General features: G+C 41.5%; 1 protein-coding gene across 4 annotated transcripts in view; it reads left to right on the top strand.

Annotated features, from left to right (window-relative positions):
• Window positions 1-21,460, top strand: part of TPD52L1 (TPD52 like 1) — a 107,232-nt gene that overhangs the window by 62,904 nt on the left and 22,868 nt on the right. For all 4 annotated transcript variants that reach the window (XM_032651893.1, XM_032651892.1, XM_032651891.1 and 1 more), the window contains exon 3: window positions 17,171-17,319. In XM_032651893.1, the coding sequence (XP_032507784.1) occupies window positions 17,171-17,319 (149 nt within the window). The remainder of the gene's footprint in view (window positions 1-17,170; window positions 17,320-21,460) is intronic.

The raw sequence follows: 21,460 nt of genomic DNA, 5'->3' as shown, positions 1-21,460 counted from the left end.
ACGTCTATCTCCAAATCCTGAGAATTATTGTTAGTTGATATAAGTTGCATATTACAATTATGTTGTCTTCCATTTAATAAGATTTAATAAGTGATATATTGTAAGATGATTCATTTTTCTGAGGTATTTTTGTGATGCTAATTGTCCATTATCCATTGGTGGCCATGGGAAAACAAACGGTTATGCTGCTTGAGCAACGATAATTAGTTGTAAATATGCACCTCTTACTCTTTTTAGTCTCACAATGCTATGGGGACAATGAATCACTTACAAACCTTATGGAATTCCTTCAAGACCTTGGTACAGGCGCAAGCTGCCTTTGAAGAGCAGTTGTTGTTTGAGGTCAGCAGCTTAGCTCAACAAATACTGTGAAAGGATTTATGTTTATAATGAAAACTTCATTCATAGAAACAACTGAATTTGTTAAGTTGATGTGCTCTTTTTCAGAAGAATAAAGCTCCGGTGGTAGAGAGGGAAGCTATGATGACTTTAGGCTTCATTAGAGCTTGTGTAGTTGCCATGGGCATCTGGACCTAGAGATAAGGAGGGTGCCTGGCTTGTCGTGAAGACAACTCTTTGTTCAAGCCATTTGTTCGTAGCACCCACTACATACACTTTGCTACCTCTTAAATACTTTGCTAGGGAGCGTTTACATCGTAGGAGGAAAGGGCAGGAGAAGGGAGCTTCTCAAGTAGAAGAAGCAATAAGGCAAGAGGGGAAGAGGCCAGCATTCCTCCCCATTTGAATCCCTGGCCCAGAGAGTAGGAAGCTCCTGGTCCAGCTGGAATCAAGGCTTGTCTTCTTCCTCTGGCCTCTTCTACAGGCTGGAGACACAGCTTTAAATTAAGCTTCACCCCGCTGTGTCCACCCCAGACTCTCCAAGCTCTAAGCTTCTGATAGTGTGTGTTTATGACAGCTCATAATAATACTAAAGACATTTCAGGTGCTTTCGTAAGACACACCCTAGAATAACCTCATGATAAAATGAAGGAGCAGCTTGTTCTTCTAGTACAGCAGAAATTATGTTAGTAAGGACAGTGCCTCAGATCAAATAGCCTGGTTCTTTAGCTGGACCTGTCTGTGGCCACTGATCCAGAGCCACCTCGTTTATTTCAGATTGGCTACACCTGCCAGAGTGCAGGGACCAAAGTCAACCTAAACAGAGAATATCTGAGCTCCACGTTTTCTTAGGGCCTGGAATCCTGGATTATGACTTGTTCCTGTCAATTGTGTTGACAAAAGTTATATTCTGCAGACTGTCATCAGCTAACTGATTCTAAACTGAAATTTAACTCCTTCGCTGTTATCATCCAAGTTTAAGTTCATACACAACCTCTGTACCAGACCAACTTTTATAAAATGACTTGATTTTTCTCAGTTCTGGGATTACTGGGATATATATATATACACACACACACACACACACACACACACACACACACGTACATACGTACATACATCTGTGTTTTTTGTGTGCCTGCATGCTGTATTTTCTAAACTTTCAACAATGAGCAAGTATTATGTTTATAATCAAGAAACAGTAAGCCTTGGTTCTCAATGGATGCCCCCATGAATATAAAAAACCAGTGTTTTCACACATTCTTGTCTCATTTGGCCACATTAATGACCCTCCAGTGTGTCTCATTCCTAAGACTTTTTGAGCCTGACTTCTGAAAATAACACCAGACTCCTTATTACTTTTTCACGTTACCAGGATTCATGTTTTCATCCTTTAGGATGCATTAGCCTCCATGCTTCCTGTCTCTTATTTCTGGATTCCTCAGGGGTGGAGAAGCACCATGTCTTGCCAAAGGTAGCAGTGTAACCTCCAGGGGCACTGGGCACAGCTGTTTGCCTCAGGCCCAGCAAAAAGCAAAGGAGGGGATCTTTCCTATTTTTCCTCTTCACATTTCCATTTCTTCTCCCTCCATCTATGTCACCTCTGCTTTCTGCTCATTATTCTCTTAAATCCACTTTCTCTGCCCTTTCACAGCGTATGTGCGCACACACACGCACCACAAATTAGGTTCTTTCATATCACACATGCATTCAGATTACCGTAAATGCTAGGGTTTAATTGCATCAAGGACATCTCAGCAGTCCCACGGCTGGCCCTATGAAGAACTGAGACGTCGTGCAGACAGCTCAGCTTCTCTGCCTCAATTCTCCACAGATATTCCTCTGGGGCCCCTGGTCATAAGCAACCCCTCTCTGTTTGAGGGAAGATCCTACTGGGTCTGTTAGGCACTTGGGTAACAGGACACCTCACACGTCAGCCTGTTAGACTGCTTTTGCATCAGGCAGTCAGTTGTGGCCGTGATCCAAAGCAAGAGCTTCGTGTAGGAGGACTTCTTATGTCTGATTGCTTTGCTTAGAGGGGTCTTGGGGTGTTCCAGGCACCCGCTCTCCTCTTCTGTACACTCCTCTCCCTCGTTTCCTCAGATTCTCCTTCTGTTTGCTGACTGTGCTGGATCCCCGCCCCAGGGCTTTACCCTGCACTGTTTTGTGGTCTGTATTCTCATGAGGGCGCCCTTAGACTTCAGGCGAGCCTGTAACCCCACTCAGCCGCACAGCCAGCGCACTGTTGTGCTGACCAAGTGCTGGCAGAAGACCTGTCCTTGTGGGGAGAGACATAAAATAAGCCAGTATTGTCCAAGGGGCTACATCTTAGCCGAGGTCTGCATCTTAAAAGAGGAATCTGTCGTTAACACAGTTCAGTCTCGAGTTTATTATTATGTTCACGCAATAAGTGTGTTTTTAAAAGTTCCTTCAATGCGGGGCCAATATCACTTCTGATCTGGTGCAGTAGTTTGTGCACAGAAGGTGCACAATTAAGATTTATAATTAACTTGAATCATAGCACCAGCAAACATTTATATTTGTCAATACTGGAAGGAGAATATTTTTTTTTTTTTACAAATCTTGTCAATATATAAAGAAATATTATTTTGTTTCAGATATTTGTTCTCATTAGTCTTATTACCAGCTGCTCCTAACATCTTTTCTGAGGTTTTTATGCATCTATTCTGTGGGTTGTTTTTTCCATTCTCCCTTTTTAGATAAACTTGCTCAATATTTCTGTGCTACTAACATCCCACTCCCACTTTCTTTTTTTTTTTTTTATTTTTTTTTTATTTTTTTTTTAAACATCTTTATTGGGGTATAATTGCTTTACAATGGTGTGTTAGTTTCTGCTTTATAACAAAGTGAATCAGCTATACATATACATATGTTCCCATATGTCTTCCCTCTTGCGTCTCCCTCCCTCCCACTCTCCCCATCCCACCCTTCCAGGCTGTCACAAAGCACCGAGCTAATATCCCTGTGCCTTGCGGCTGCTTCCCCCCAGCTATCTACCTTACTACGTTTGTTAGTGTGTATATGTCCATGACTCTCTCTCGCCCTGTCAAAACTCACCCCTCCCCCTCCCCATACCCTCAAGTCCGTTCTCCAGTAGGTCTGCGTCTTTATTCCTATCTTACCCCTAGGTTCTTCATGACATTTTTTTCCCTTAAATTCCATATATATGTGTTAGCATACGGTATTTGTCTTTTTCTTTCTGACTTACTTCACTCTGTATGACAGACTCTAGGTCTATCCATCTCATTACAAATAGCTCAATTTCATTTCTTTTTAAGGCTGAGTAATATTCCATTGTGTATATGTGCCACATCTTCTTTATCCATTCATCCGATGATGGGCGCTTAGGTTGTTTCCATGTCCTGGCTATTGTAAATAGAGCTGCAATGAACATTTTGGTACATGACTCTTTTTGAATTTTGGTTTTCTCAGGGTATATGCCAAGTAGTGGGATTGCTGGGTCATATGGTAATTCTATTTGTAGTTTTTTAAGGAACCTCCATACTGTTCTCCACAGTGGCTGAACCAATTCACATTCCCACCAGCAGTGCAAGAGTGTCCCCTTTTCTCCACACCCTCTCCAGCATTTATTGTTTCTAGATTTTTTGATGATGGCCATTCTGACTGGTGTGAGATGATATCTCATTGTAGTTTTGATTTGCATTTCTCTAATGATTAATGATGTTGAGCATTCTTTCATGTGTTTGTTGGCATTCTGTATATCTTCTTTGGAGAAATGTCTATTTAGGTCTTCTGCCCATTTTTGGATGGGGTTGTTTGTTTTTTTGTTATTGAGCTGCATGAGCTGCTTGTAAATTTTGGAGATTGATCCTTTGTCAGTTGCTTCATTTGCAAATGTTTTCTCCCATTCTGAGGGTTGGCTTTTGGTCTTGGTTATGGTTTCCTTTGCTGTGCAAAAGCTTTGAAGTTTCATTAGGTCCCATTTGTTTATTTTTGTTTTTATTTCCATTACTCTAGGAGGTGGGTCAGAAAGGATCTTGCTGTGATTTATGTCATAGAGTGTTCTTCCTATGTTTTCTTCTAAGAGTTTGATAGTTTCTGGCCTTACATTTAGGTCTTTAATCCATTTTGAGCTTATTTTTGTGTATGGTGTTAGGGAGTGATCTAATCTCATACTTTTACATGTACCTGTCCAGTTTTCCCAGCACCATTTATTGAAGAGGCTGTCCTTTCTCCACTGTACATTCCTGCCTCCTTTATCAAAGATAAGGTGTCCATATGTGCGTGGGTTTATCTCTGGGCTTTCTATCCTGTTCCACTGATCTATCTTTCTGTTTTTGTGCCAGTACCATACTGTCTTGATTACTGCTGCTTTGTAATATAGTCTGAAGTCAGGGAGCCTTATTCCTCCAGCTCCTTTTTTCGTTCTCAAGATTGCTTTGGCTATTCGGGGTCTTTTGTGTTTCCATACAAATTGCGAAATTTTTTGTTCTAGTTCTGTGAAAAATGCCAGTGGTAGTTTGATAGGGATTGCATTGAATCTGTAGATTGCTTTGGGTAGTAGAGTCATTTTCACAATGTTGATTCTTCCCATCCAAGAACATGGTATATCTCTCCATCTATTTGTATCATCTTTAATTTCTTTCATCAGTGTCTTATAATTTTCTGCATACAGGTCTTTCGTATCCTTAGGTAGGTTTATTCCTAGATATTTTATTCTTTTTGTTGCAATGGTAAATGGGAGTGTTTTCTTGATTTCACTTTCAGATTTTTCATCATTAGTATATAGGAATGCCAGAGATTTCTGTGCATTAATTTTGTATCCTGCTACTTTACCAAATTCATTGATTAGCTCTAGTAGTTTTCTGGTAGCATCTTTAGGATTCTCTATGTATAGTATCATGTCATCTGCAAACAGTGACAGCTTTACTTCTTCTTTTCCGATTTGGATTCCTTTTATTTCCTTTTCTTCTCTGATTGCTGTGGCTAAAACTTCCAAAACTATGTTGAATAAGAGTGGTGAGAGTGGGCAACCTTGTCTTGTTCCTGATCTTAGTGGAAATGCTTTCAGTTTTTCACCATTGAGGATGATGTTTGCTGTGGGCTTGTCATATATGGCTTTTATTATGTTTAGGAAAGTTCCCTCTATGCCTACTTTCTGGAGGGTTTTTATCATAAATGGGTGTTGAATTTTGTCGAAAGCTTTCTCTGCATCTATTGAGATGATCATATGGTTTTTCTCCTTCAATTTGTTAATATGGTTTATCACATTGATAGATTTGCGTATATTGAAGAATCCTTGCATTCCTGGAATAAACCCCACTTGATCATGGTGTATGATCCTTTTAATGTGCTGTTGGATTCTGTTTGCTAGTATTTTGTTGAGGATTTTTGCATCTATGTTCATCAGTGATATTGGCCTGTAGTTTTCTTTCTTTGTGACATCCTTGTCTGGTTTTGGTATCAAGGTGATGGTGGCTTCGTAGAAGGAATTTGGGAGTGTTCCTCCCTCTGCTATATTTTGGAAGAGTTTGAGAAGGATAGGTGTTAGCTCTTCTCTAAACGTTTGATAGAATTCACCTGTGAAGCCATCTGGTCCTGGGCTTTTGTTTGTTGGAAGGTTTTTAATCACAGTTTCAATTTCAGTGCTTGTGATTGGTCTGTTCATATTTTCTATTTCTTCCTGATTCAGTCTTGGCAGGTTGTGCATTTCTAAGAATTTGTCCATTTCTTCCAGATTGTCCATTTTATTGGCATAGAGTTGCTTGTAGTAATCTCTCATGATTTTTTTTTATTTCTGCAGTGTCAGTTGTTACTTCTCCTTTTTCATTTCTAATTCTATTGATTTGAGTCTTCTCCCTTTTTTTCTTGATGAGTCTGGCTAGTGGTTTATCTATTTTGTTTATCTTCTCAAAGAACCAGCTTTTAGTTTTATTGATCTTTGCTATTGTTTCCTTCATTTCTTTTTCATTTATTTCTGATCTGATTTTTATGATTTCTTTCCTTCTGCTAGCTTTGGGGTTTTTTTGTTCTTCTTTCTCTAATTGCTTGAGGTGCAAGGTTAGGTTGTTTATTCGAGATGTTTCCTGCTTCTTAAGGTGGGCTTGTATTGCTATAAACTTCCCCCTTAGAACTGCTTTTGCTGCATCCCATAGGTTTTGGGTCGTTGTGTCTCCATTGTCATTTGTTTCTAGGTATTTTTTTATTTCCTCTTTGATTTCTTCAGTGATCACTTCATTATTAAGTAGTGTATTGTTTAGCCTCCATGTGTTTGTATTTTTTAAAGATCTTTTCCTGTAATTGATATCTAGTCTCATGGCGTTGTGGTCGGAAAAGATACTTGATACAATTTCAGTTTTCTTAAATTTACCAAGGCTTGATTTGTGACCCAAGATATGATCTATCCTGGAGAATGTTCCATGAGCACTTGAGAAAAATGTGTATTCTGTTGTTTTTGGATGGAGTGTCCTATAAATATCAATTAAGTCCATCTTGTTTAATGTATCATTTAAAGCTTGTGTTTCCTTATTTATTTTCATTTTGGATGATCTGTCCATGGGTGAAAGTGGGGTGTTAAAGTCCCCTACTATGAATGTGTTACTGTTGATCTCCCCTTTTATGGTTGTTAGTATTTGCCTTATGTATTGAGGTGCTCCTATGTTGGGTGCATAAATATTTACAATTGTTATATCTTCTTCTTGGATCGATCCCTTGATCATTATGTAGTGTCCTTCTTTGTCCCTTTTAATAGTCCTTATTTTAAAGTCTATTTTGTCTGATATGAGAATTGCTACTCCAGCTTTCTTTTGGTTTCCATTTGCATGGAATATCTTTTTCCATCCCCTTACTTTCAGTCTGTATGTGTCTCTAGTTCTGAAGTGGGTCTCTTGTAGACAGCATATATAAGGGTCTTGTTTTTGTATCCATTCAGCCAATCTGTGTCTTTTGGTGGGAGCATTTAGTCCATTTACATTTAAGGTAATTATCGATATGTATGTTCCTATTTCCATTTTATATATTGTTTTGGGTTCGCTACTATAGGTCATTTCCTTCTCTTGTGTTTCGTGTCTAGAGAAGTTCCTTTAGCATTTGTTGTAAAGCTGGTTTGGTGGTGCTGAACTCTCTCAGCTTTTGCTTGTCTGTAAAGGTTTTAATTTCTCCATCAAATGTGAATGAGATCCTTGCTGGGTAGAGTAGTCTTGGTTGCAGGCTATTCTCCTTCATCACTTTCAGTATGTCCTGCCACTCCCTTCTGGCTTGTAGGGTTTCTGCTGAGAGATCAGCTGTTAACCTTATGGGGATTCCCTTGTGTGTTATTTGTTGTTTTTCCCTTGCTGCTTTTAATATGCTTTCTTTGTATTTAATTTTTGACAGTTTGATTAATATGTGTCTTGGCGTGTTTCTCCTTGTATTTATCCTGTATGGGACCCTCTGTGCTTCCTGGACTTGATTAACTATTTCCTTTCCCGTATTAGGGAAGTTTTCAACTATAATCTCTTCAAATATTTTCTCAGTCCCTTTCTTTCTTTCTTCTTCTTCTGGAACCCCTATAATTCGAATGTTGGTGCGTTTCATGTTGTCCCAGAGGTCTCTGAGACTGTCCTCAGTTCTTTTCATTCTGTTTTCTTTATTCTGCTCTGCAGTAGTTATTTCCACTACTTTATCTTCCAGGTCACTTATCCGTTCTTCTGCCTCAGTTATTCTGCTATTGATCCTATCTAGAGTGATTTTAATTTCATTTATTGCATTGTTCATCGTTGCTTGTTTCATCTTTAGTTCTTGTAGGTCCTTGTTAACTGTTTCTTGCATTTTGTCCATTCTACTTCCAAGATTTCGGATCATCCTTACTATCATTATTCTGAATTCTTTTTCAGGTAGATTGCCTATTTCCTCTTCATTTGTTAGGTCTGGTGGGTTTTTATCTTGCTCCTTCATCTGCTGTGTGTTTTTCTGTCTTCTCATTTTGCTTATCTTACTGTGTTTGGGGTCTCCTTTTTGCAGGCTGCAGGTTCGTAGTTCCCGTTGTTTTTGATGTCTGTCTCCAGTGGCTAAGGTTGTTTCAGTGGGTTGTGTAGGCTTCCTGGTGGAGGGGACTAGTGCCTGTGTTGTGCTGGATGAGGCTGGATCTTGTCTCTCTAGTGGGCAGGTTCACGTCTGGTGGTGTGTTTTGGGGTGTCTGTGGCCTTATTATGATTTTAGGCAGCCTCTCTGCTAATGGGTGGGGTTGTGTTCCTGTTTTGCTAGTTGTTTGGCATAGGTTGTCCAGCACTGTGGCTTGCTGGTCGTTGAGTGAAGCTGGGTGCTGGTGTTAAGATGGAGGTCTCTGGGATATTTCCACCGTTTAATATTATGTGGAGCTGGGAGGTCTCTTGTTGACCAGTGTCCTGAAGTTGGCTCTCCTACCTCAGAGGCAGAGCCCTGACTCCTGGCTGGAGCACCAAGAGCCTTTCATCCACACAGCTCAGAATAAAAGGGAGAAAAAGTAGGGAGAATTAGTAGAAGTATGAGTAAAGAAAGAAGGAAAGGAGGAAAGGAAGGAAGGAAGAAAGAAGCAAAGAAGGAAAGAAAGGAGGGAGGGAGGGAGGGAGGGAGGAAGGAAGGAAGGAGGGAAAGAAGGAAAAAAGACAGAAAGAAAGATGATACAGTAAAAATAAAATAAAGTATAATATAGTTATTGAATTAAAAAATATTTAGAAAAAAAAAAAAAAAAGGGACGGATAGAACCTTAGGACAAATGTTGGAAGCAAAGCTATACAGAAAAAATCTTACACAGAAGCATACACATACACCTTCACAAAAAGAGGTAAAGGGGGAAAAATCATAAATCCTGCTCCCTGAGACCACCTCCTCAATTTGGGGTGATTCGTTGTCTAAAGGAGGGAAGGAAGGAAGGAAAGAAAGAAAGAACGAAGGTAAAGTATAATAAAGTTATTACAATTAAACTTAATTATTAAGAAAAAGAATTTTTAAAAAAAAGTCATGGACGGATAGAGCCCTAGGACAAATGGTGGAAGCAAGAGTATACAGACAGGATCTCACACAGAAGCATACACGTACACATTCACAAAAAGAGGAAAAGGGAAAAAAATCATAGATCTCGCTCCTAAATTCCACCTCTTCAATTTGGGATCATTCCTTGTCTATTCAGGTATTCCACAGATGCAGGGTATATCAAGTTGATTGTGGAGCTTTAATCCGCTGCTTCTGTGGCTGCTGGGAGAGATTTCCCTTTCTCTTCTTTGTTCTCACAGCTCACAGGAGCTCAGCTTTGGATTTGGCCCTGCCTCTGCGTGTAGGTCGCTGGAGGGCGTCTGTTTTTTCGCTCAGACAGGACGGGGTTAAAGGAGCCGCTGATTCGGGGCCTCCGGCTCACTCAGGCCGGGGGTTGGGGGATGGGGGTAGGAGGGGCACTACGTGCGGGGCGGGCCTGCGGCTGCAGAGGCAGCGTGACGTTGCGGCAGAGGCCGGCGTGATGTTGCACCAGCCCGAGACCCGTCGTGCGTACTCCCGGGGAAGTTGTCCCTGGATCCCGGGAACCTGGCAGTGGCGGGCTGCACAGGCTCCGCGGAAGAGGGGTGTGGAGAGTGACCTGTGCTCGCACACAGGCCCCTTAGTGGCGGCAGCAGCAGCCTTAGCGTCTCCCGCCCGTCTCTGGGGTCCGCGGTTTTAGCCGCGGCTCGCGCCCGTCTCTGGGGTTTGCGCTTTCAGCCGCGGCTCGCGCCCGTCTCGGGGGGCTCGCGCCCTCAGCCGCGGCTCGCGCCCGTCTCTGGGGTTCGCGCTTTTAGCCGCGGCTCGCGCCCGTCTCTGGAGTTCCTTTAAGCAGCGCTCTTAAACCCCTCTCCTCGCGCACCAGGAAACAAAGAGGGAAGAAAAAGTCTCTTGCCTCTTCGGCCGGTGCAGGCTTTTCCCCGAACTCCCTCCCGGCTAGTCGTGGTGCACTAACCCCTTCAGGCTATGTTCAAGCCGCCAACCCCAGTCCTCTCCCTGAGCTCCGTCCAAAACCAAAACCCGAGCCTCAGCTCGCAGCCCCGCCTGCCCCGGCGGGTGAGCAGACAAGCCACTCGGGCTGGTGAGTGCCGGTCAGCACCGATCGTCTGTGCAGGAATCTCCCCGCTTTGCCCTCCGCACCCGTCGCTGTGCACTACTCCGCGGTCCCGATACTCCCCCCTCTGCCTCCCGCAGTCTCCGCCCGCGGAGGGGCTTCCTAGTGTGTGGAAACTTTTCCTCCTTCACAGCTCCCTCCCACTGGTGCAGGTGCCGTCCTTATTCTTTTGTCTCTGTTTTTTCTTTTGCCCTACCCAGTTACGTGGGGAGTTTCTTGCCTTTTGGGAGGTCTGAGGTCTTCTGCCAGCCTTCAGTAGGAGTTCTGTAGGAGTTGTTCCACGTGTGGATGTATTTCTGGTGTATCCGTGGGGAGGAAGGCGATCTCCGCGTCTTACTCTTCCGCCATCTTCAAGGTCCCCCCCCCACTCCCACTTTCATTTCGCTAAGCTGCATTTGATGCTCAGTATTCTGTAATGTGGCTTGCCTTTTGAAAAGGATGAAGTGTTAGCATTAGAACCATAAATTTATGATTATATAACAATCAGGTACTGCCAATGTCCCCTAGATAAAATGACTCAAGAAAAATGGGCATTAATAGGAGTAGGAAAAATACCAGACAGCATCATCAAATAGACAGTGGCTGTTGCTCAGTGTGTCGTTCCCCAAGAAAAGCACACAGTGCCCTCAAGCCACCCGTCTCTTAGCCTTTCCAAAGAAGTGCCCTAAGCTCTTCCTTCCTCTCTCAGTTTTTTTTCCTTCAAGACTTTCATTTTTTCTGGACTGAGCTAGTGAACAACTAAAGTCTTCACAACCAATACTGTCTTATTGTAACACCCCTCTGTGTTAATCAGGGTTCTGCAGAGAAGCAGAACCAATAGGATATATATATATGTATATAGAAAGAGATTTATTATAAGGACTTAGCTGATTGTGTAGCTCCAGTCTGAAGGCCTAGGAAGAGCCAATGTTACAGTTTGAATCTGAAGGCAGGAAAAAACAAAAAAACAAACAACAACAAGACAAAACAGTGGCCCATCTCAAAAGCAGACAGGCAGATAGAGTTCCCTTTTACTCAAGGGAGGGTCAGCCTTTTTGTTCTATATAGGTCTTCAACTGATTAGATGAGGCCCACCCACTTGGGGAGAGCAACCTGCTTTACTCAGTCTGCCAATTCAAATGTTAATCTCATGCAGACTAACCCTCACAGACACACCCAGAATAATGTTTGACCAAATGTCTGGGCACCCGATGGCCTGTCACACCCTCCCAGATATTATTTGAATTTGAATTTGAATTCTTCCATATTCTTAGCCAAGGCAGGAGTAAACCAGGAGAAGTGGCAGGACTTGAAGCAGTGTGTACAAGAGACCAAATGCTCTTACTCCTAAACATCATACTGATACTTAATAGTTTATAAAAGTATTTCTTTTTCTGGATTTAAGTTAGATATTTTATGTAATATAGCAGATTAAATAGAAAAGTAAGTTTTCAATCTTCTAGTATAAATTTCATATTGAAGCTAACTCATTACTTAATTTATAATTTTTTTCATTTTTTTATTGAAATAAATTGGCATAACATGAAATTATTTTAAATTGAACCATTCAATGGCATTTAGAAATTTACAGTGTTGTGTAACTACCACCTCTGTCCAGCCCCAAAACATTTTAATTGTCCCAAAAGGGAACCCCATACCCGCTAAGCAGTTGCTTCCCATTTCTCTTTCTTCTCTGCAGCCATCAGCCTGCATTCTGTCTCTATGGATTAGATATTTCATGTAAATGGAATCATACAGTATGTGACCTTTAGTGGCTGGCTTTATTTCACTTAGCCTAGTGTTTTTGAGGTTCACCTGTGTTGTAGCTTATATCAGTACTTCATTCATTTTTACCACTGAATAATATTCCATTTTATGTATATACGGCAATTTGTTTATCCATTCGTCCTTTGATGAATATTTGGGTTGTTTTCACCTTTTGGCTATTGTGAGTAGTGCTGTTTTGAGCATGCATATACATGTATTTATTTGAGTACCTGTTCTCAATTCTTTGGAGAATATGCCTAGGAGCAGGAGTGCTGTGTCATATGGTAATTCCATGTTTAACTTTTTGAGAAACTGAGAGACTGTTTTCCGCAGTGGCTGAACCATTTTTCATTCCCACCAGCAATGAACAAGGGTTTCAATTTCTCCACATCCTCACCAACACTTTCATTCCTATTCATTCATATCTGAGTAATCAAGTTGAAATATCTAATCTTGTGCATAAATATTTATCCTATAAGAAGATCTTCTGGGCTTCCCTGGTGGCGCAGTGGTTGGGAGTCCGCCTGCCGATGCAGGGGACGCGGGTTCGTGCCCCGGTCCGGGAAGATCCCACATGCTGCGGAGTGGCTGGGCCCGTGAGCCATGGCCGCTGAGCCTGCGGGTCCAGAGCCTGTGCTCCGCAATGGGAGAGGCCACAACGGTGAGAGGCCCGCGTACCACAAAAAAAAAAAAAAATATATCTTCTAAGGGGTCAAGAAACCAAAGAACCAGACTATCAGTTTCTAGTGAAGATATGATTAATTTAAAATTAAAGGGGAAAGGATATCTTAAATACTTTAATTGATGGTTTACCTGCACTCCAGCTCATTCCAAAACGAATTTGATATGGCTACAGAGGTACTTACAATGTAGAATTTGCATACTACCTGCATCAGAATAACTGGGGGTGCTTGTTAAAAAATATATGTAGGCTGGCCTCACCAAATTTGAGATATCAGAATCTTAGGGCATTAAAAGTGGCCTACTTCTGGAATCTGTATTTTAAATGTGCTCTCTGAGTGACTTTTATATAAACTGAAATTGAGAACCACTGGTGTAACTAGGCCAAAAATTCTCATTAGTCAAATAAGTGAATGAATCTCACCAGGATTGTCATTTAAACCATTTGTGATTAAAGGCCTTTCTGCTGTGTCAGGACTCTCTGCTCTGCTGAGAGAGATGAGATTGGCCATTTTCAGTCTGGCATGTTAATGTAATTTAAGATTATCTGTTTTTTCACCCTCTGGGTTTTGCTTCATAGATATTTTGGCATATATTTAGATCACTGATAAATAAATGAAAGCTTTAAGAAGTGTGAGCCTTACATTTTATTGAAATGGTGAGACTTTCATTACAGAACCTGATAATAGACCCAACAGAGTAACTGAGTTCATGTTTCCATCATTAGAAGTTTTTTCTCTACAAATGCCTTTTAATGTATGCTTCGATTTTTAAATTATTAGGTGTGGAATTTTATCTTTCTTTAGGATGTTGTTTGGTAAATTGGTCACTTCAATGTTTCTATCACTTTTTGGGATTGTGGATTTCATTAGGAAATTGTGAATACTTTACCCACTCCTCCCACCCCCAAATAACTAAAAATATCTTACTGTCCCCCATAGTTTTGAATAAATTTCTGGGGTTCCATAGATATAAGATTGAGAATACCAAGTTGTTTAAACCTCTTTCTTCTTCTCTACATCTTTAATTTCTTTTTGCAAGTTAAAAAACTTCCCATTAATTTTGTTACAAGTTGGAAACTACAGTAATACCTGATATATGTACAAAACCAGATTCCTAGTCATTTCAGTCACCCAAACTGAAAGAAAGCCAAAAAGGTCTTTCTAATACAGAATAAAAGGCTGAAATGAAGCCCACATATTTTCTATGGTAAAAGAGATAGAGATACAACCTTGAGAAATCTTAGGCAGCAAACTAAATGCAGAAGAACACATTGACAAAGATGAAAAAGTGGAATATAACATGAGAACAAAACGATAGAAGGGTTTGACTTTAAAATGACAGTGTCTGGGCTTCCCTGGTGGCGCAGTGGTTCAGAGTCCGCCTGCCGATGCAGGGGACACGGGTTCGTGCCCCGGTCTGGGAAGATCCCACATGCCACGGAGCGGCTGGGCCCATGAGCCATGGCCGCTGGACCTGCGCGTCCGGAGCCTGTGCTCCGCAACGGGAGAGGCCACAACAGTGAGAGCCCTGCGTACCGCCAAAAAAAAAAAATAAATAAATGACAGTATGTTCTCATTTAATGGAAAGACTAAAAACATAATCCCCTTTGGTGGTCCCTACGTACACTCCTTTTGCAGTAATGAGTATATGTCTGCATACTGAAGACTCTTGCTCATCAAGAAAAGACAGGGTGCTATTGATTATAACATGTTTATGGAAGGTGAAATTCATTTCAGAAAGATTTCCATGAACATACAAGAAATGTTCCATAACCATAAAAAAAATGGATAATGTTAGATTACTAGGACATTTTGCTGATATTAAAAGCTCCAAGATATTGTTCTTTTCTACTAGATTATTTAAGATGCTTGATTCAGTATTTCTACCTGTTTTGCTTAAGTGATTTTTTGTGAATATGAAGGTTTACAATGCTATTTTTGTCTGTTCACCATTGCGGTAAAATCTTCCTTGCTCTAATAAAAAGGACTAATTTTTGCAAAGGTAACTGTCATTGTTGAGATGTGTTTTTTAGCAGCTACGTCTCTGGTGACCCAAGGAACACATTTGCAAGATGACTGACAGGGTTAGTGATGCTCCTTGTGGTCAGAAGTAGAGTGACACTTAGAATGTAAATGAGACACAGATCTCCATTAAAAAAAATAATAATCTCGTAAAGTGTCAGGCACTTTTTTTTTTTTTTTACCTCTGTGCATGTGGGATACTAAGGGAGTACTATTGATTCTCTTCTGGCTTCACAAAGAAAGTCACAAATATTTATACTTTTCAGAAAACCAAGATGTAAATTTAAGCAATATTACCAGGGCAATATGTTACAGAGTGTGACAATAGAATAAAGTATGATAACTGGAATCAAAGACTTTGAGGAGGTTCAAAATTATTTTCACAAAATATAGCAATGCTCTCTAAAATCTGGGTATTTTACAGAACTCCTTTGTTAGAAATTAGATTTGCAAGAGCAAGTTTTTCATGACTTATTTATTTTATAACAGGAAGTTTATACCTTTTGATCCCCTTCACCCATTTCACCCACCCCCCTCCCTTGCCTCTGGCAACCACCAGTCTATTCTCTTTATCTGTGGGGTTGGTGGTTTTTTTAAGATTCCACATATAAATGAGATCATACAGTCATATGGTATTTGTCTTTCTCTGTCTGACTTCTTTTACTTAGCATATTGCCTTCAAGGTCCATTCATGTTTTAAATGGCAAGATTTCCTTCGTTTTAAAATGGCTGAATAATATTTCTGTATGTGTGTGTGTGTGTGTATGTGTGTGTATGTAAAATATCTTCTTTATCCATTTATCTATCAATGGACATTTAGGTTATTTCCATATCTTAGCTATTGTTAATAATGCTGCAATGAACATGTGGGGGGTACATGTATCTTTTCTGAGCTAGTGTTTTTATTTTCTTTGGATAAATCCTCAGAAGTGGAATTCCTGGATCATATGAGAGTTCTATTTGTAATTTTTAAAAGAATCTCCATACTCTTTTCCATAGTGTCCAAGAGCAGTTTTATGATGCTGGAGAGATTTACTGTTCTGCTAACACAGGGGAAACAGGAGATACATCAGTACAAAGACTTCTACATGAATGTTAATAGTAGCTTTAGTTGCATTAGCCAAACCCAAATATCCTTCAGTAGTTGAATAGAAAACAAACTGTGGTAGATCCATACAATGGAGTACTACTCTGCAGAAAAAAAGGAAAAGCCATTGATGATGCAGCAACATGGATGAATCAAATGATTTCAAATTATTATATTGAGTGAACAAAGTCAGGCAAGAATGAGTTCATACTGTATAGTTCAATTTATATTAAATTCCAGAAAATACAAACTAAACTCCAGTGAAAGATCAGTGACTGCCTGGGTGAGGGAAGAGAAAAGGGAGGGAGGAATTAACAAAGAAGAACCAGAAAACTTTTGGAGGTGATGATTTCTTTACTATGTTGATTAAGGCGATGACTTCAAAGGAGTATACATATATCAAAACTTACAGATTGGACGCTTTATGTGTGTACAGTTTATTGTATGTTAACTACATGTCAATTAAGATTGTTAAAAAGAAAAATCAATACAAATCACTCCCTTGCATACATCCTCTCCTCCCTTGTTCATTCTCTCCTGAGGCACCACCTTGGCAAACCACAACATATGCTAGGTATGGTTGGCAAAAAATAAACAACACTGACTAATAACACTTTAAAAGAACTTGTTAGGCATAGACTACAAAAACAGTCTTTTCAAAAATTATATCTATGTATAATTTTAGAAAAACGTTTGGATGATGAGAAACCAAAAAAATTAAGCAGTGGCTGTTTCCTAGTAGATTACACATGATTTTTATTTTCTTTACATTTTGCTGTATGAGTGAATTTTTTTTTTTTTTTTTTTGCAGTACGTGGGCTTCTCACTGTTGTGGCCTCTCCCGTTGCGGAGCACAGGCTCTGGACGCGCAGGCCCAGTGGCCACGGCTCACGGGCCCAGGCGCTCTGTGGCACGTGGGATCTTCCCGGACCAGGGCACGAACCCGTGTCCACTGCGCCACCAGGGAAGCCCCTGTATGAGTGAATTTTTTACAAGGAGTAGTGATTTCTTTTAGAATTATTAAAGCTAAAAAAATCTACTTTCATTTTTAAATATTAGACGGTCTTCTCTACAGGACGTGTTTGCTAAGGCCACGCACCGGGCTATGTAAACAAGAGGGCGCAGAGGCTGCTTTGGAGCACCGAGGGCACCCGTGTGTGTTTCAGCTGGTCTGACCTCTTTCCCCACCATTTCCCCTCCTACCTGTAGCTAGAAGACGAAATTACAACATTACGACAAGTTTTATCAGCGAAAGAAAGGCGTCTGGTTGAGATAAAACAAAAACTCGGCCTGAACTTGATGAATGAATTAAAACAGAACTTCAGCAGAAGCTGGCATGACGTGCAGACCACTACGGCGTAAGTATATGTTTTTCTTAAAAAAAATTCACTCAGCCTGCTCTCTTGCCTCTTCAGTTTTTTTCCCCATGAGGCTGATTTCATACTGGTGGCTAGGGAAAAATATTTCCTCCAGAAGTAAAATAAGGAAATATGAACAATCATTAATATGTTGCATGATGCAGACTCTATAAAGTAGCTTCATGAAATAAAACTTTGTTCACCAACACTCTGTTTTCACTTAGACTACTTTTATGGAGTTGTACAGTTTAAAGTTCTTTCTCTTCATTATATATATATATATTTTTTAACATTTGTTAAATATATACTTTTTCCTTATGTTTTTTCATAAAATTCTAAATCCTCAGAATACTTGGCATTCAGTGCATATTTTGAGTTACTATCAAAAATGGTTGACAGCTTTAAAAACTGTACAGACTTTTGGTCCATTTACATGAAAAGAAAAGTTTGTACCTCTCATGTTTGGGGGTGTGCTTTTATCCCCACTACTCTAGGGAATGTTAGAACTGGGTTAAGGCCTCATGAAATGATAGAATATATTGGTTTCTGCCCCTGGTTTCTGGCACAGAGCTCCCAAAACCCTTATAATTTCCTACACCAGGAGCATCTTTTGTTCTAACATTTGCATTTTGACCCTTGTTCCTGACACAGAGTTCCTAGATCCCTTGGAATTTCCTGGGTGATAGCAGTATCCTTGGTTCTAATGAGGTGACTTTTGGTGGACTCCTGGATGAGGGCTGGTCACCAGAAAGACCAAGCCATTATTAGAAGCTTGGAACTGTCAGTCCCACACCCCCGTTCTCTAGAGAGGGAAAAGGAGCTGGAAGTGATCTATCATGCCTACATGATGAAACTTCCATAGAAATCTCAAAAATATGGGGTTTGGAGAGCTTTAGGGTTGCTGAACACATGGAGGTGCCGGGAGGGTGGCGTGCCAGGAGAGAGAATGGAAGCTCGGTACCCATCCCCACATGCCTCTTCCATCTGGTTGTACATCTGTATCTTTTATCATATCATTTTTACAATAAATCGGTAACCCAGTAAGAAACCTGTTTTCCTGAGTTCTGTGAGGCACTCTAGCAAATTAATTGAACTCAAGGAGGAGGTTGTGGGAACCTCTGATTTATAGCCCACTGGTCAGAAGCACTGGTGATAATCTGGACTTGCGATTGGCATCTGGAGTGAGGTGAGTGGGGGGCAGTCTTGTGGGGCTGAGCCCTTAACCTGTGGGATCTGACTCGATCTCCAGGTAGATAGTGTCAGAATTGAGTTAAATTGTAGGACGCCCAGCTGGTGTCACAGAATTGCTTTGTGTGTGAAAACGCCCCCATAGCTGATGTCAGAAGTATTGTGAGTCTGATAGTAATGTGAGAGTAAAGGAGAAACACAGGAGAAGCAAGTTTTTCTTACTTAGACCAACAGAAATGTTTTTCAGCTTTGCCGTTATCTTCCTGTCTGATGTTAGGCAAGGTACAGAATAGGTTTGGGTATTCTACAATCATGCTTTCATGGCGTTACTTTTTAAACTATGTGAAATATTTAACTATTGTGGTACTTCTCTAATGATTTAAAATATTTTGCTTGCCAGGGGGTCTTGTGCCAAAGCGAAGAAGGTGCCCGCATCATAATGCGATTGTGCTTCCTTTTGTGTGTTGGGAGCTGGGGGCCGATGGAGAAACCACAGAAGCTTCCTATCCCTTGACCCCAGATTCCACCATCAAGAAATTTTTGTCTTTGTGTTATGCATTTTCTTCCCTAGTATTCCTCCTTGGAAGGTAAAGATATTACATTGCTAGTATCTAAGTGGGAAACAATTTTTCTCTTTGCTGGTACTTTTCTCCCAGGTGTAGAGGGGCCTGGTAGTAAGAAAAGGTAGCCATGATAGAGAGCAATTATTTCAGTTTGGCTGGGGGCCAACTTTGCCTGCTGGTTACTGAGAACTAAGATCTAAGACCTTAGCGAAGATACCCTTTGCATGAGGAGTTAGATCTAAGAGGAGCCTGACGTCTCCACACTGTGGTTCCCTTAGTGTCCATGTAAAGGGGAATGTTCTCTCCAGCTCTAAAAGCCTAGCAATTCTATCTGCATCTGTGCATGTGCACCCCGTGGGCTCATCCAGAAAGGGTAAGGACACAGTCCAGAGTAGGGCAGGATGGAGCCAGGGAGCCCATCAGTGTCTCTCCAGAGGTTAACCAACCTTCCCCAACCTGATGATTTGGAAGAAGATAAGAAACTACACACTGATGTTTATCAATTTAAAAAATATATATCGGGCTTCCCTGGTGGCGCAGTGGTTGAGAGTCCGCCTGCCGATGCAGGGGACACGGGTTCGTGCCCCGGTCTGGGAAGATCCCACATGCCGCGGAGCGGCTGGGCCCGTGAGCCGTGGCCGCTGGGCCTGCGCGTCCGGAGCCTGTGCTCCGCAACGGGAGAGACCACAGAAGTGAGAGGCCCGCGTACCACAAAAGAAAAAAAAATATATATATATATATATCTCGCCAACACCATATGAACAATCTCTTGAAAATTCAGGATAGCTGGATTTTAGGCACTAAACTAAATGAGCTTATCTGTCAGTAGTTTTGCTTTTTGTCTTTGCACTTTGGTGGCCTATACCAATTAATGGCCCTGATAGGGTGAGGCCGAGCCATCTCTAATTCCCTGGGTCTGGTGGCCTCTGTATTTAATCCAGGTCTGGGCTTTCTTGTCACTTGATCTGAACTTCCTTCTGGGGTGTCAGAACCAGGCAGGATCTTTCTGCTTGGGCTCCCTGACCATACTGCAAGGATAAGAGAACCCAATGGAGGGAGGGCAATTCTGGCTCTTCTGTTGCTGAGAGGAGGGAGGGAGCAGCGAATATCTGAGCAGAGGATGTGGCCAGTTTGTTCTGGGTCTGCCAGGGCAGGCGGCGGGGGGAGTGAGGGGAATGGGTCATGGTTTCCTGAGACATGGAATTAGAGCAGGCAAGTTCAAGGAAGGCTCGTAGCCTCTTTGCACACTGGAGAATGTATAGTTTCTTGTTTTCCCACGTTTGAAAAAACCAATTGGTTTTATAGTCAGGCAGTACACTTAGTATCAAGCTTTTTGTTGAATGAGTAGAACAGAGTTATTCCCTGGGGTTATCGAGTTTAAAGTCGTGGTCAGGAAAACAGTTTTGTTTTTGTTTATTTTACAAGTTTTTACAAGTAACCGGTTAAAAGCTAAGTGTGACAGGGTTGTAACGGCAAATCCAGGGTATTGTAGGGGACGTAAAGCAGGGGATGGAACCTTGCCTGGGGTCTCAGGGAAGCTTTTTTGAGTAAGATGTCTAAGCAGAACTCTGGAGGATGATTTGGAGTTTAATCCGGCCATGGCGGGCAGGAGGGACGTCCTGGGGGACGCACAGGCACAGCCTGGTTGAGGCTGGCAGAGAAGACTCCTTCTCCTAAGGAAAATCCATCCAATTACTTAGGCTTGTTGAGATGGTGGGGAGAAGGGGCCGGGGCTTGTGGCATCTGTTTATAACAGAGTTATTCTTTATCCACAGGCAATAGAAAGCTGTTAGGGGGGTCCTGACAGTTTGTTTACCCAACAAGTGTTAGTGAGTGTCTGCTATTAGGCATTATTACCCAGGGGCTAATCTAAGCCCTCAGGATACAGGATTCAACAAGATGGACAAAGTTCCTAATCTATGAATGTTGAAAGGGAAAAGGGCATGAAACAAGCAGCAAACAAATGAGGATCTGTCGGGACGCTATGATGAAGACAGCATAGGTTGAGGTACTAGAGAGTGACTTGCCGGAGAGGGTGGAAGCTGCTTTGATGGGTCCCTGACAGGGAAATCCTGTCCTGGGAGGTTTCTTTGAGCTGAGACCTGAATGACAGAAAGATATGACCTTGTGAGGATCTGGGGAAGAGCTTTTAGGCTGAGGAAAAAATTGCCACAAGGACACTGAGGCAAGACCTAGCTTTACAGGTTTCAGGAAGCAGAGGAAAGGGCTGTGTCTGGAGTGTAGTGAGAGGAGCTTGAGGTCAGAGCCTCTGGGGCCTCCCAGGCCAAGGCGAGGAGTGAGGATTTTATTCCAAGAGCTTTGGATGCCGTTGGAGAATTTGCAGCAGGAAGTGACTTGTTCTAATTCACCTTTTAAAAAGAACGTTCTGG

This window comes from Phocoena sinus, chromosome 12 (genome assembly GCF_008692025.1).
Source record: "Phocoena sinus isolate mPhoSin1 chromosome 12, mPhoSin1.pri, whole genome shotgun sequence".
Taxonomy (NCBI): domain Eukaryota; kingdom Metazoa; phylum Chordata; class Mammalia; order Artiodactyla; family Phocoenidae; genus Phocoena; species Phocoena sinus.
This window is presented reverse-complemented; position numbering and strand designations above follow the sequence as displayed.